At 46.5% G+C, this 12,081-nt stretch overlaps 1 protein-coding gene across 1 annotated transcript in view; it reads left to right on the forward strand.

The window, feature by feature from the left end:
- Positions 1 to 8,018, forward strand: part of tenm4 (teneurin transmembrane protein 4) — a gene marked incomplete at both ends in the record, with an annotated part of 257,838 nt that extends 249,820 nt beyond the window's left edge. The window contains 2 exons of the mRNA XM_080526836.1: positions 1,667 to 1,809; positions 7,260 to 8,018. Coding sequence (XP_080382962.1) covers positions 1,667 to 1,809; positions 7,260 to 8,018 — 902 coding nt within the window. The remainder of the gene's footprint in view (positions 1 to 1,666; positions 1,810 to 7,259) is intronic.
- Positions 8,019 to 12,081: the final 4,063 nt, after the last annotated feature.

The following is a 12,081-nucleotide window of genomic DNA, read 5'->3' on the forward strand; positions in this document are numbered from 1 at the left end:
TGTTGATGTTAATGTTATTAGCACAATGTGTGCCGGGCAGCTATGGGCAAAAACACATGACTTAAGAGTAAAAAAGCCCAAACTTTGTAAAATGTTCAACTCTAAACGCCTTCCACCTGTCTGAGTGCTTGTGACATTGTGGGGCTCCTGCATTTAATACCCAGCTAAAGAGAGAGAGAGCGTTCAGCTCTGCCTCCCAGCCTCAGGGGCCTCTTGTCTGTCTGGAGCTGGAATGCTAAGCAGACTGTTGCTACTAGAGTGGGTCTGCCTCAATTGTGACTGATGGCAGTGACATTTCCAGTCCATTCACTGAATTACGAGGGTCATTGCATTGTCCTCAGACACATTAGTAGTAAAAAAAAAAAAACATTGTCAGTCGCCACAATGCAGCATTACAGAGGAGTGACAGAGTGTCACAGCAGTTGTACTCTGCTGTCCCTGACAAACGCTGTATGTCTGAGGGGTGAGGGGAACTAATGACCTCAATCACTCTGTCTCTTCATGGTTCATGCTCCCCTCTATCATGTGTGACACAGTCTGATCGTTTGGGCCGCATGTCGGCAACCAATCAGAATGTTGGGACTTTTCTTTCGAAACACGGAACTACGTTGTTGAGAATCACAAGTCGCTAGTCAAGCCAAAATACTGCAACAACGCAATGTATTGGGTGAGTAATCCCCACTGCTACCTAGTTAACTAGAACACTACTTTACATTGTTACCTAGTTAACTACAACACTACTTTACATTGTTAGCAGGCTCACAAAACAAGCTGTGTTAGTCGACTAGCGACGTGTCGTTGATTTTCAACAACGTGGAAATGTATTCACATTTTTCTAAAGAACAATCCGATCATTACATCAGATCCCGACATGAGGACCAAAGCATTAGAACGTGTCACATGTGGTTTCAAATCAATGCACCTCATTGCATTCAAAGATATGAAAATGACAAATTTGATATTGCAAGGCTAAAGTTAGATTTGAATCTGCACAAGCCAGTTCTCCTGATGTCTCCAGAGTGCCTATTCCAGTTGTGTTTGCATCATCAGTCCTCCGTACCTGGAAGAGTGGATAAGAATCGTCATCTAATCACAGCTAGCCTAGCATCTGATGCGTCTGATGCTAATCAAGCGTCCTGACTTACTCCAAGGAGAGAAGTACGAGCTTTTAGATTTAGAATCACTCTTCTTACTGTGCAGCCCTGCAGTTCTCTTGAGGGAGGAATTGTTTTTGTTTGTTATTTTAATAACAGTGGCGTATGACCTGAAATCCATTGTGGTACTGTTGTTTGTATGTTTGACATCGTGACAGACTGAAGACCTCCATCTCTTCAGGTTACATCTTAACTGCTCCTCCTGAGACATCTACTATCCCTCAGCACTGTGTCTCCTGAGACACCTGCTTCTCCCCCTATACTGTGTCTCCTAAAATGTCTACTCCCCCCCCACTCCCCCTGTACTGTTTCTCCAGTGTAAAATTAAATACAAATGCTTTCTTCTATTACGACGACTGCCAGTGGCCCCTGGCCTGAGCTAGATTACTCTTCCTGCTACGACTGGTGGACTGATGATTCACTTGCTTAGTCAAATGTATCAAGTGTAAGTCGCTTTGGAATAAGGCGTCTGCTAAATGCCAAACATGTAAATGTAACATTCCTCTCCACAGACGTCAACAGTTGGTTGGTGACCTTCGGCTTCCAGTTGTACAACGTCATCCCCGGGTATCGCAAACCAGGAACCGACGCCATGGAGCCGTCGTACGAACTGGTCCGGACGCAGATAAAGACCCAGGAGTGGGACAGCACCAAGGTAAGAGTGTGACTCACCCTGCCCATCAACCTCTTCCCCTCTCTCTCTCCCCTCTCTCCCCTCTCCAACAAACTCCTCTCTCTCTCTCCCCTCTCCAACCCACTCCTCTCTCTCTCTCCCCTCTCCAACCCACTCCTCTCTCAGCAGCCAGACTCCCAGAGGGGCTCCTTAGCTCTCAGGCCAAACCGCGGGCCAGCGCTCCAGGTCTCTGCTCGGGGAGTGGGGGTCAGGCCTAACAGGTCTTGTAATTGTCCTGCCATTAGGGAAATGCACTCCCCACTCTCCCCACCGCTGCCCATCGATTTCATCTCGCCCTTACACCGTCAGCCGGAGTCAGAGAGGCAGCAGACATGCTCTGATTCCCGTGTTTATCAGCCCCCTTTTAAGTTGCCTCCCAAGTCACCCGAGACCGCTGTTGTTCTCCCAGGGTTGGGTTACAGCCAGAGAACACCACACGTCAGGAATGCAGTGACAGCGTGACAATCCTCATCCCGACTTGAGGCATCGCCTTAACATGATAGGCTTTCATGGCTGTTTAGTCAATACCAGAGGACAGGTCTCACCCCTGTGTCGACCGACACGCTCCTCTAACGACAACACCTAGGACTGGCGAGTGTGTTAATGAGGAAGGGTTATACAACTGTTCCAGCTCCTAAGGTTAGACAGGATAGAATTTTCCTCTCCGCCCATTACTCTTTTCAACGCAGACGTCAGGATATGCCCTTCAAGGCAGGGGTGTCAAACTCAATTTCATCCCGAGCCACAAAGGGCCAGTTGTAACTGTAAGGTTATATAAATGTATCTGCTCTTTGTCATATTACATAAGTGCCTCTGCATTCAGTTATTATTGGGTTTTAGTAACACCGTAATTAATAACTAGCTCTGAAAGCAGAAGTCGAGGAAAAATAATGGCAAGGAGACTTTCAAGTGTACAACTATTGTACAATTTAATTTTAAAATGAGTTCGGTAACAAAAACACACATGCTTGTGCACTGATTCCTTCGAGGAAGCTATAAAAGAGGTGTAATTGTATTCAAAGGTCAAAAGCATTTTCATTTCAGATTTTCCACCTCCGAGACGATAGCAGATTGAAGACATTAATACATGTTTTAGTGGTTTATTTTCAGACAAATATAACACCGCTAGAAGCCTGGTCGTGAACCTCACAGTGGGCGGTTGTGTTCTACCTGTCTGCATGCAGTCCCAGACCTGCCTACGAATCATTCTGAAAGCCAGGGAGCTAAAGAAATCATCCATTATTCACCTATTTTGTTAAACCTTACGATTTTAATTACTGACAAATGATTGCTGTTTGACAACTCCACCATGGGGGTCAGTGCTAGACTGTGTTTGATGTTTAATCACACTACCTGTGTCTGTTAGAGCTGTTTCTCCCTCTCTCACACCCAGGTGTTACCTCAGGTAGAGAGGATGTTCGATAGCGACTTATTATCTGCTGAATGTGTTAGACGCTATTGATCGTTGGCAATTGGAATCGCCACAGGTTCCTGGTTAACGTCTGCCGCCTTTGAATCGCAGTTGCAAAAACAGAGAACAGAGAACAGAGCTCAGGGCGGTGTTACTTTCTATATCGGTCGTCACTCCAGATAGCCAACGCATCTTAATTAAATATGAGGTTCTTTGAAGCATGAATTTAGCCCCTAAACTTAAAGTACTGGCGAATTTTAAAGATGCAGAAAGGATATGTGCTTGGATCTCAGTCTTTCCTTTCATTTAGGCTCCGGTTCCATCAGTGTAGCAGAAGCAGCATACAGATTGACAGGATGGCGTGAAGATGCAGACAGATGAGGGTGGCAGGATCTGGCCTGATGCCTGACTTTAACACTAGAACAGCCTTAACACTAGAACAGCCTTAACACTAGAACATCCTTAACACTAGAACAGCCTTAACACCAGAACAGCCTTAACACTAGAACAGCCTTAACACCAGAACAGCCTTAACACTAGAACAGCCTTAACACTAGAACAGCCTTAACACTAGAACATCCTTAACACTAGAACAGCCGTGTCTATGTTACCTACTATAAGATTACCGCCTCTGGGGTCAAATAGTCTTTACAATGGGAAGCTCCTATTTACACACAACGACCACTAGTTGGTGCCTCGTGTAAATTATCCTGCCTCCTACACAGAAAAACACCAAAATAGCTTTATACTAGCTTATCCTGATGTGATTTTGAAAATGTAAGGATACTGGGTGGTAGAACGCACATATCTAGGACAAGTCATGAAAGGACGGTCCTGAAATTTGATCGAGTGCAAAGATATATAAAAAATAAGAAATTACTCACCAGGTCAAATGACCCCACCCATGGCTGTTCTAGTGTTAATGACCCCACCCATGGCTGTTCTAGTGTTAATGACTCCACCCATGGCTGTTCTAGGGTTAATGACCCCACCCATGGCTGTTCTAGGGTTAATGACCCCACCCATGGCTGTTCTAGTGTTAATGACCCCACCCATGGCTGTTCTAGTGTTAATGACCCCACCCATGGCTGTTCTAGTGTTAATGACCCCACCCATGGCTGTTCTAGTGTTAATGACCCCACCCATGGCTGTTCTAGTGTTAATGTTCCCACCCATGGCTGTTCTAGTGTTAATGACCCCACCCATGGCTGTTCTAGTGTTAATGACCCCACCCATGGCTGTTCTAGTGTTAATGACCCCACCCATGGCTGTTATAGGGTTAAACAGTGCTAACTCCATGCTAGGTGAACGATGCCTGTCTGAGAGTGTCCCGGGAGGTAGTTTCAGCAAAGTGGCAGAAAGGCAGGGGCCTCCCCCCCCTCCCCCTGACCCCTGTGGAGGGCTGGCCAGGGTCACAGAGCTGCCGTGGTAAACAACACAGCGGTGGTGGAGTGGTGTGAAGTCTCCCCCAGGCCAGACCCCCCCCACTGGGACCACAGCTGACCCTCTCTCAGCCCCCCCCCCCCCCAGGCCAGAGCCCCCCCCCCCACTCTCCAGCACAGCTGATGGGGCTCTCCAGCACAGCTGACCCTCTCTCAGCCCCTCCCCCCCCAGCACAGCTGACCCTCTCTCAGCCCCCCCGGGACAGGAGACCCCGTGCACAGTGTCTCACACACACACACACACACACACACACACACACACACAGACACACACAGACACAGACACACACACAGACCCACACACACACAGACAAACACACACCAGAGAGGCTGGTCACTGCAGTCTGCTCCTCTGCCCCCCCCACCCACCCAGAGGGAAGAGAGAGGCAGGGAGGGGGGGGGCATCGAACCAGCCGAGGGACAGAATTAGAACCTGTCAGTTGGACGCTCTCCTCTGTTGACAAAGACTCCACCTGACGCCTCTCAGCCCCCTGGTCTCCTGGTCTCCGGCCGGACCACAGAGGCAGCGGGCAAAAAAATCTTGTTGCTCTGCTCAGACTAACCTGAGATATTCTGTCATTCTGCGGTCGGTTGGTTGTCCAGCTCTCCTGCCCAGTTCGGATGCTTTCCCTCTCTGGAGGAGAAGCTCTTGTCAAGAAATATTAGAGCATTAGGATTAGTGTTTTGCCTCAGGAGAAGAGCCGTCCACACAAAGCTTTTGGTCTCTTCAGTCAGTTAGTGTATGCATACAGTACCGACGGATTCCTCTGTCATTCTGCACCAGTGGAGGCTCCTCCATAGAGGTGGAGGAGGCCTGGCCTCCCCAATAATTTGAGAGAAGAGAGAGAGATTTAAAAAAGCAATAATTATATTTATTTTATTTATTTATTTAACAAAAAAACATTTTTTTTTTAAATATTTATATTATTTCCGTTTTGTTCATAAATCTGAATTTTTCCATGGCTAAAACCCAATATTGCAATTGTAAAGCACCTACAGGCCAGAATCCCTATCCGTTTGTATTGAGGGAGGCCAGGCCTCCCCCAGGAAAGTGGTTTCTCATAGAAGTCAATGTAATGCAATTTTTTTCATGGCAATAGGTGATTGGCCAAATCACTGAAAATGGGTGGGCAAGGGAGGCCTGGCCTCACCATGCATTGAGTCCAGGGCTGAAAGATTGACATTTTGTTCGTCCAATCACATGAAGCCATTTTGAGAATTCTTCAGTCACTTCAGTCAAAGAAACACTCGCCATAGTGGCTTGTCCTTTGCAGGACACGTCTAGAACACCCATGGCTATTATCCCTGAAAATAATAGCTCATTTGGCCAAATACTTTTGCTTAAAATGACCTCGGAAGTCGGCGAGATTCTGGCGCGATTTATACATCGAATAGGTAGACAACATTTAGGATTTATTGAACAGTTTTATTTTTAATATTAATAATTAATAATTGTATGTAGTATGTTGTGGTGAATATGTTGTGAGCCTGAGCAGAAGGGACAATGCTGCAGGCGGACCAGAGATTCATGCCAATTGTTTTGTTTATTTGATGACCCATTATGCAGGTAACTTATTACATATGTTGTTTGAGTTCTATGTTTGGTGCATTTTGTAAGAGTCCACTCGTGGTGTTGCTAGCATTCGCGATCTAGGGCATGGCTAGTCAGTAACGTCATGTTGAATTCCACATGTAGTACCATTTTCCGCCACACGCGTGTATGAGTGCTGTTCTGCAGGATAAATATTAGAAATGGATGAAGTATTGTTCTGAATTGTATGTTGTGTGTCTGATTGACATAGTGTTTGAGTGCTTTTGACATGTCATTGATTGTATGTAGTATGTTGTGGTGAATGTTGTGAGCCTGAGCAGAAGGGACAATAGCTGCTGCAGGCGGACCAGAGATTCATGCCAATTGTTTTGTTTATTTGATGACCCATTGTGCAGGCAATAAAAGCTGCTTCATCCACCATCCTGAGAGTGTCCCAATCCCTTCAGTACCGCCAAACACAAATTAATAATTTTTAACAAAGACAGATAAGAAGAACAGGGAACATTCCATCGCGAGTGAAGCGAGCAAGCGGAAAAAAATTGGCCTCCTCAATTCTGGAAGTCACCACCCTCCACTGTTCTGCACAGCATGGCTGTCAAACGTGGGTAGTTTTACCCTTTTTAAATATCATACCTGTCATTAATGATCAGAGAGACGGGAGGTGGGAACAAACACCTCCGCCCTCGCCGTGACGTGTGAAACGTTCACAACATCAGTCATAGAGGTTGTGATTCATAACAACTGTTATATAATGTAACTCTGTCTATCTCGTCCACACGTCAATAATAAACAGCATTTTTATCTTCACTCTTTCACTCAGTTTTTTTTTTTTTTTATCGTTTTCAGGGGGCAAAAACTTGTTTGCGTGTGGACGAACCCCCCAAAACGAATATAAAATCCACGTTTATCAAAAACCGTATTGGTGTGGACATAGCCTAAGACAGCAGAGAGGGAGGAGGCCGTAACAGGGTAAACACTAGGATGTGATGGTGATGGTGAGACTAACCAACGCTTTCTTGTGTTCCAGTCTGTGCTGGGCGTGCAGTGCGAGGTCCAGAGGCAGCTGAAGGCCTTCGTCAAGCTGGAGCGCTTCGGCCAGATCTACGGCTCCTCCAGCGCCGGCTGCCCCCAGACCGAAGGGAAGACGCTCTTCGCCTCGGGGGGCTCCATCTTCGGCAAGGGGGTGAAGTTCGCCCTCCGGGACGGCCGGGTCAGCACCGACATCATCAGCCTGGCCAACGAGGACGGGCGGCGCATGGCGGCGGTCCTGGACGACGCCTTCTACCTCTCTGACCTGCACTTCACCATCGCCGGCGTGGACACACACTACTTCGTCAAGCTGGGCCCGGTGGAGGGCGACCTGGCTCTGATCGGCATGAACGTGGGCCGCCGCACGCTGGAGACGGGCGTCAACGTGACGGTGTCACAGGTGAACGCCGTGCTCAACGGGAGGACTAGGCGCCTCACGGACATCCAGCTGCAGTACGGCGAGCTGCGTCTGAACATGCGCTACGGGAGCTCTGTGGACGAGGAGAGGGCCCGCGTCCTGGAGCTGGCCCGCGAGAGGGCGGTGGGCCAGGCCTGGCAGCGTGAGCGGCAGAGACTGCGGGAGGGGGAGGAGGGCTCACGCGCCTGGACCGAAGGGGAGAGGCAACAGCTGCTGGGCTCGGGGAAAGTCCAAGGCTACGACGGCTACTACGTGGTCTCCATGGACCAGTACCCGGAGCTGTCGGACAGCGCTAACAACATTCACTTCATGAGACAGAGCGAGATGGGCCGTAGGTGACATGAACTTGAGGCTCTCTAAAAGTGACAGACTTGGGAAGCAGCGTACTTACAAGGACTTCTTGCCAAAGACGAGTGCGTAACACGTAACATGACCACTTTTCTTTTTTTTCTTTTTTTTTGTGGACTGTGCTCAACTTAGTTTTTTTATATACTGTATGAGAACACACACATACACGGTTGCAATCAGTTGCACGGTTGTATTTAACAGAAGAGAGCCCTTCTTCTTTTCCTTTTTAAAGATGATTTTAACTGTCGTCTTTTTAACTGCCCTCCGAGCGAGGCTGCTAAAGGAGAACATTTTGCGACGTCTGTGACTTATTTTTTTGCGACTCCATTTTTTCCTGTCTGTGTTGGAGGTTCTGTCCACAGGAACCCAAGGAGGAGGACTAGTGGTTGTGACGTTATGTTCGCTAGCTAGCTCTCTCTGCTCTGTTATGTTTCGCTAGCTCTCTCTGCTGCCAGAGGAGCAGATTGTTATTCACAAGCTTGCTCCATTTTGCCTTTTTTTGTGCCACAGCCAAGGAGAGAACCTTCTCCTCTTTTTAAATCGCTTCTTCTTTTTTATACTTGAAAAACCATTAAGCCCAGTCATCCATAAACAATGACATACGTCTCTCTGCTGTCCATAGCTCCCCCCCCCCCCCACCTCATCAAGACCCTAGCTGAACCTGTATGACCATAACCTACATTTCTGTGATGTCTTGTAATATTTATTTTAAAAGGAAGCTTTAGTCTGTGGTCTCAACCAACCTTGATGCTCTGAGGGCTGTGCTGCACCACAGTGCATGCTGGGACATACGTTTGGTTTAACTCACTCATCTTACTGTGGTCATTAAAGGCAATTCTAATATGAAAATAGTGAAACCCAAACCATGAGAGAAAAATACTGTGGAATAGAGATATCTGTATTAAAGAATGAAAGGTGTTTTATGGGAATGGTTTTAAAAATACCTTTGGGGTTTGTTCAATAAATAGCTATATAAAAATAACAGTATAAACAAATGTGAATTCAGAATTGTGATCTATTGTCCCTTTTTTGCTAATTGTTGTACTTGAACAATACTAAAGGGTGTTTCAACACATTAAATAAAGTGTGAATATGTTTGGAAAGGTGATTTTAGTTCAATTGATGACTTGTGTTTTTCATTGTAGAGGAATACATTCCATATACAGCAGTCTGTGATGCATATGAATGACAGTGTTTCTTTGGGTAATGTGAAGCAGTATTTCTCAATACATTTGACTATCGAATAACGCTTGGAGTAAGAAAAATAAATCAAAATGAAAAAAGATAGATTTAAAGAAATAAAAACATCACATTACTAAAACGTATTCCAAATTTGACTAATTCTCTTTTTAGCGTGTTGACTGAAGGACTCGGAGGGCTGGGCGTTTTCTTGTGGTTGTGTAGAAAACCGTGAATAGCCTTCGTCCCAAGGCCTGCCTGAGGGACGGCATCTAAAGTGGTCTGGTCCTTGAGAAGAGGGTTTTACCAGGTCCCGTGGCTAGCTCCCGTGGCTAGCTCCCGTGGCTAGCTCCCATGGCTAGCTCCCATGGCTAGCTCCCATGGCTAGCTCCCATGGCTAGGTCCCGTGGCTAGCTCCCGTGGCTAGGTCACATGGCTAGGTGCCACGGCTAGCTCCCGTGGCTAGGTCCCATGGCTAGGACCCGTGGCTAGGTCCCATGGCTAGCTCCCGTGGCTAGGTCCCATGGCTAGGACCCGTGGCTAGGTCCCATGGCTAGCTCCCGTGGCTAGGTCCCATGGCTAGGTGCCACGGCTAGCTCCCGTGGCTAGGTCCCGTGGCTAGGTCCCATGGCTAGCTCCCGTGGCTAGCTCCCACGGCTAGCTGAATCACACCTCCAGCTTACAGACAGAAAGCCCTAGATAGGGAAACCTTGTGGACGTAATCAAAGGAAGTTTTACTTTGTAGGTGCTTTGTAGGACAATGTAACGGACTATCAATTGTAACTTGGGATGATGATAACTATGTTGGAAATGTTGCCATGTTGGTTTGACTCCCAGTCCTCCAAGTTTGATCTATGCGTCAGTCTACTGACTGGTCTTAACAACGATGTACCGTTGAACACCTGCGTTTGGGAGGGAAGACAGACAGGTGATTAAGAGTCTGTGTTAAACACGTTAAAGACACACGTTTGTTTTGTTTTCTTCTTGTTTGACACAGTGACATTATTTGTCGAAGATTACGGTTGGACTTGAGGAAAGTGTGAACGAATGAGAACTGCATTGTGAGATATTGCACTGAAATCTGTCGCGTTTCGTGACACTGTCTCTTTTTCCAAAGTTTTGGACTCGTTTGAGTTGTTTGGTTTGTTTGTTCTCAACACTGTGTTTCTACCACCTCTCTTTGACCTTGTTAATAAGACAACAACAATGGAATAAGCTGTACATAACATGCAAATGTAGATACCTTTTAGAGCTACAGACGTAACACTGTAGTCTTTAGGTAAAAACAATAAATAAAAGGAATATTTTGTATTTATGTTTTATTAATTTCATCACATGTTTTTGTTAACTAACTACACTGGCTGCATTCAATTGGTTTCAGTGTCTCAACTAAGGTGATTAGACAAAGTACTGCTGCAACAAACTGTTCATCCACGTGTCCAACCTCCTGACCTGAGATTGCTGACCTTTCCCTGATTAGTCTAGTAGGAGAAATAGCTTCCTATCTACCTGAATAACCTTTTTGTAACCTGTTTTTTAAGACCCTAATGATGTCTAGTTACGGTTTCTTCATGTTGCCATGGTAACTAATGTATCATGGGGTTCATTTGGTGGCCATCTTGAACTGATGTCCACGCGAACAGAGAAAAAACACAGATTTTCATAACTCCTGAACCAGACATCCTACAAAGACAAATGAACCCACTTTATCATATCATTTTGACACCAGGAATCCAATGGAAAGGTCACTGACATGGTACAACCACTCTATACTGGTGAAAAACAGACTAGATGGGATCTTGTAGGAATACCAGGTAGGTTGTAGCTACACATTTGGTAGTGGGCTTTGTTTGGTCTGTAACCTACTGTACAATGTTCAATACTACCATTTCATTTATTTTCCCACACTGAACAGTACGTTACTACTGTATGTAATTGCCAGGGCCGGCCCTAGAATTTTTGTGACCCTAAGCAAGATTTTGAACGTGCCCCCCCCACACACACGTTTTGTCGGGGGGTTGGAGTTTTCGATTGACGGGTGTTTAATCGACCGGGGGTGGGTGGGGGGGCTAGATGAACATACATAACATTTGACAAGTTAAATAACTATAAAGGTCAACATTTTCAACTATAAAAGCATCATACTTGCACATAACAAGGTAGATTCTATGTAGACACATAGCAGATTCTGACAGGCTAGTGTCTTACATCAGGTATCAGCATTCTTGCGCGACACCGTTTTGCCTGAGTTACCTGTCTTATAAATCATGGAACAAATAGTGTTTACATTTTACTGTGAGCTGTTAATCTTATCAGACCAATGCAAACATTATTGATCAATATTATGTTCTTCCACTGTGTGTGTGTGTGTGTGTGATCTGCCTGTGTCGACGTCGCTTGTTTGCAGAAAGTTATTTCCCAGAGGGCATTGCATGTGACTCCTTCCTGTGATATGGAACATCTTCTGAACAAGCACTGTGGGTAACCAGGGGTAACCATTATCACCAGGGGTTACCAGGGGCAACCATTATCACCAGGATTCGAACCACACACTGGACCAGGAAGTGTGATGTCATCACTGACCGCTCAACTCTATCCTGGGACACAGTTCTCTCAACACCTTCCACCTCTGCTGTGTCCCTGGTGTGGCCTGTAGGGGGAGCTATTCTCAACACCCTCCACCTCTGCTGCGTCCATGGGGTGGCCTGTAGGGGGAGCTATTCTCAACACCCTCCACCTCTGCTGCGTCCATGGGGTGGCCTGTAGGGGGAGCTATTCTCAACACCCTCCACCTCTGCTGTGTCCATGGTGGCCTGTAGGGGGAGCTATTCTCAACACCCTCCACCTCTGCTGTGTCCATGTTGGCCTGTAGGGA

This window comes from Nansenia antarctica (assembly GCF_963989245.1).
Source record: "Nansenia antarctica genome assembly, chromosome: 1".
In the NCBI taxonomy this organism is placed as follows: domain Eukaryota; kingdom Metazoa; phylum Chordata; class Actinopteri; order Argentiniformes; family Microstomatidae; genus Nansenia; species Nansenia antarctica.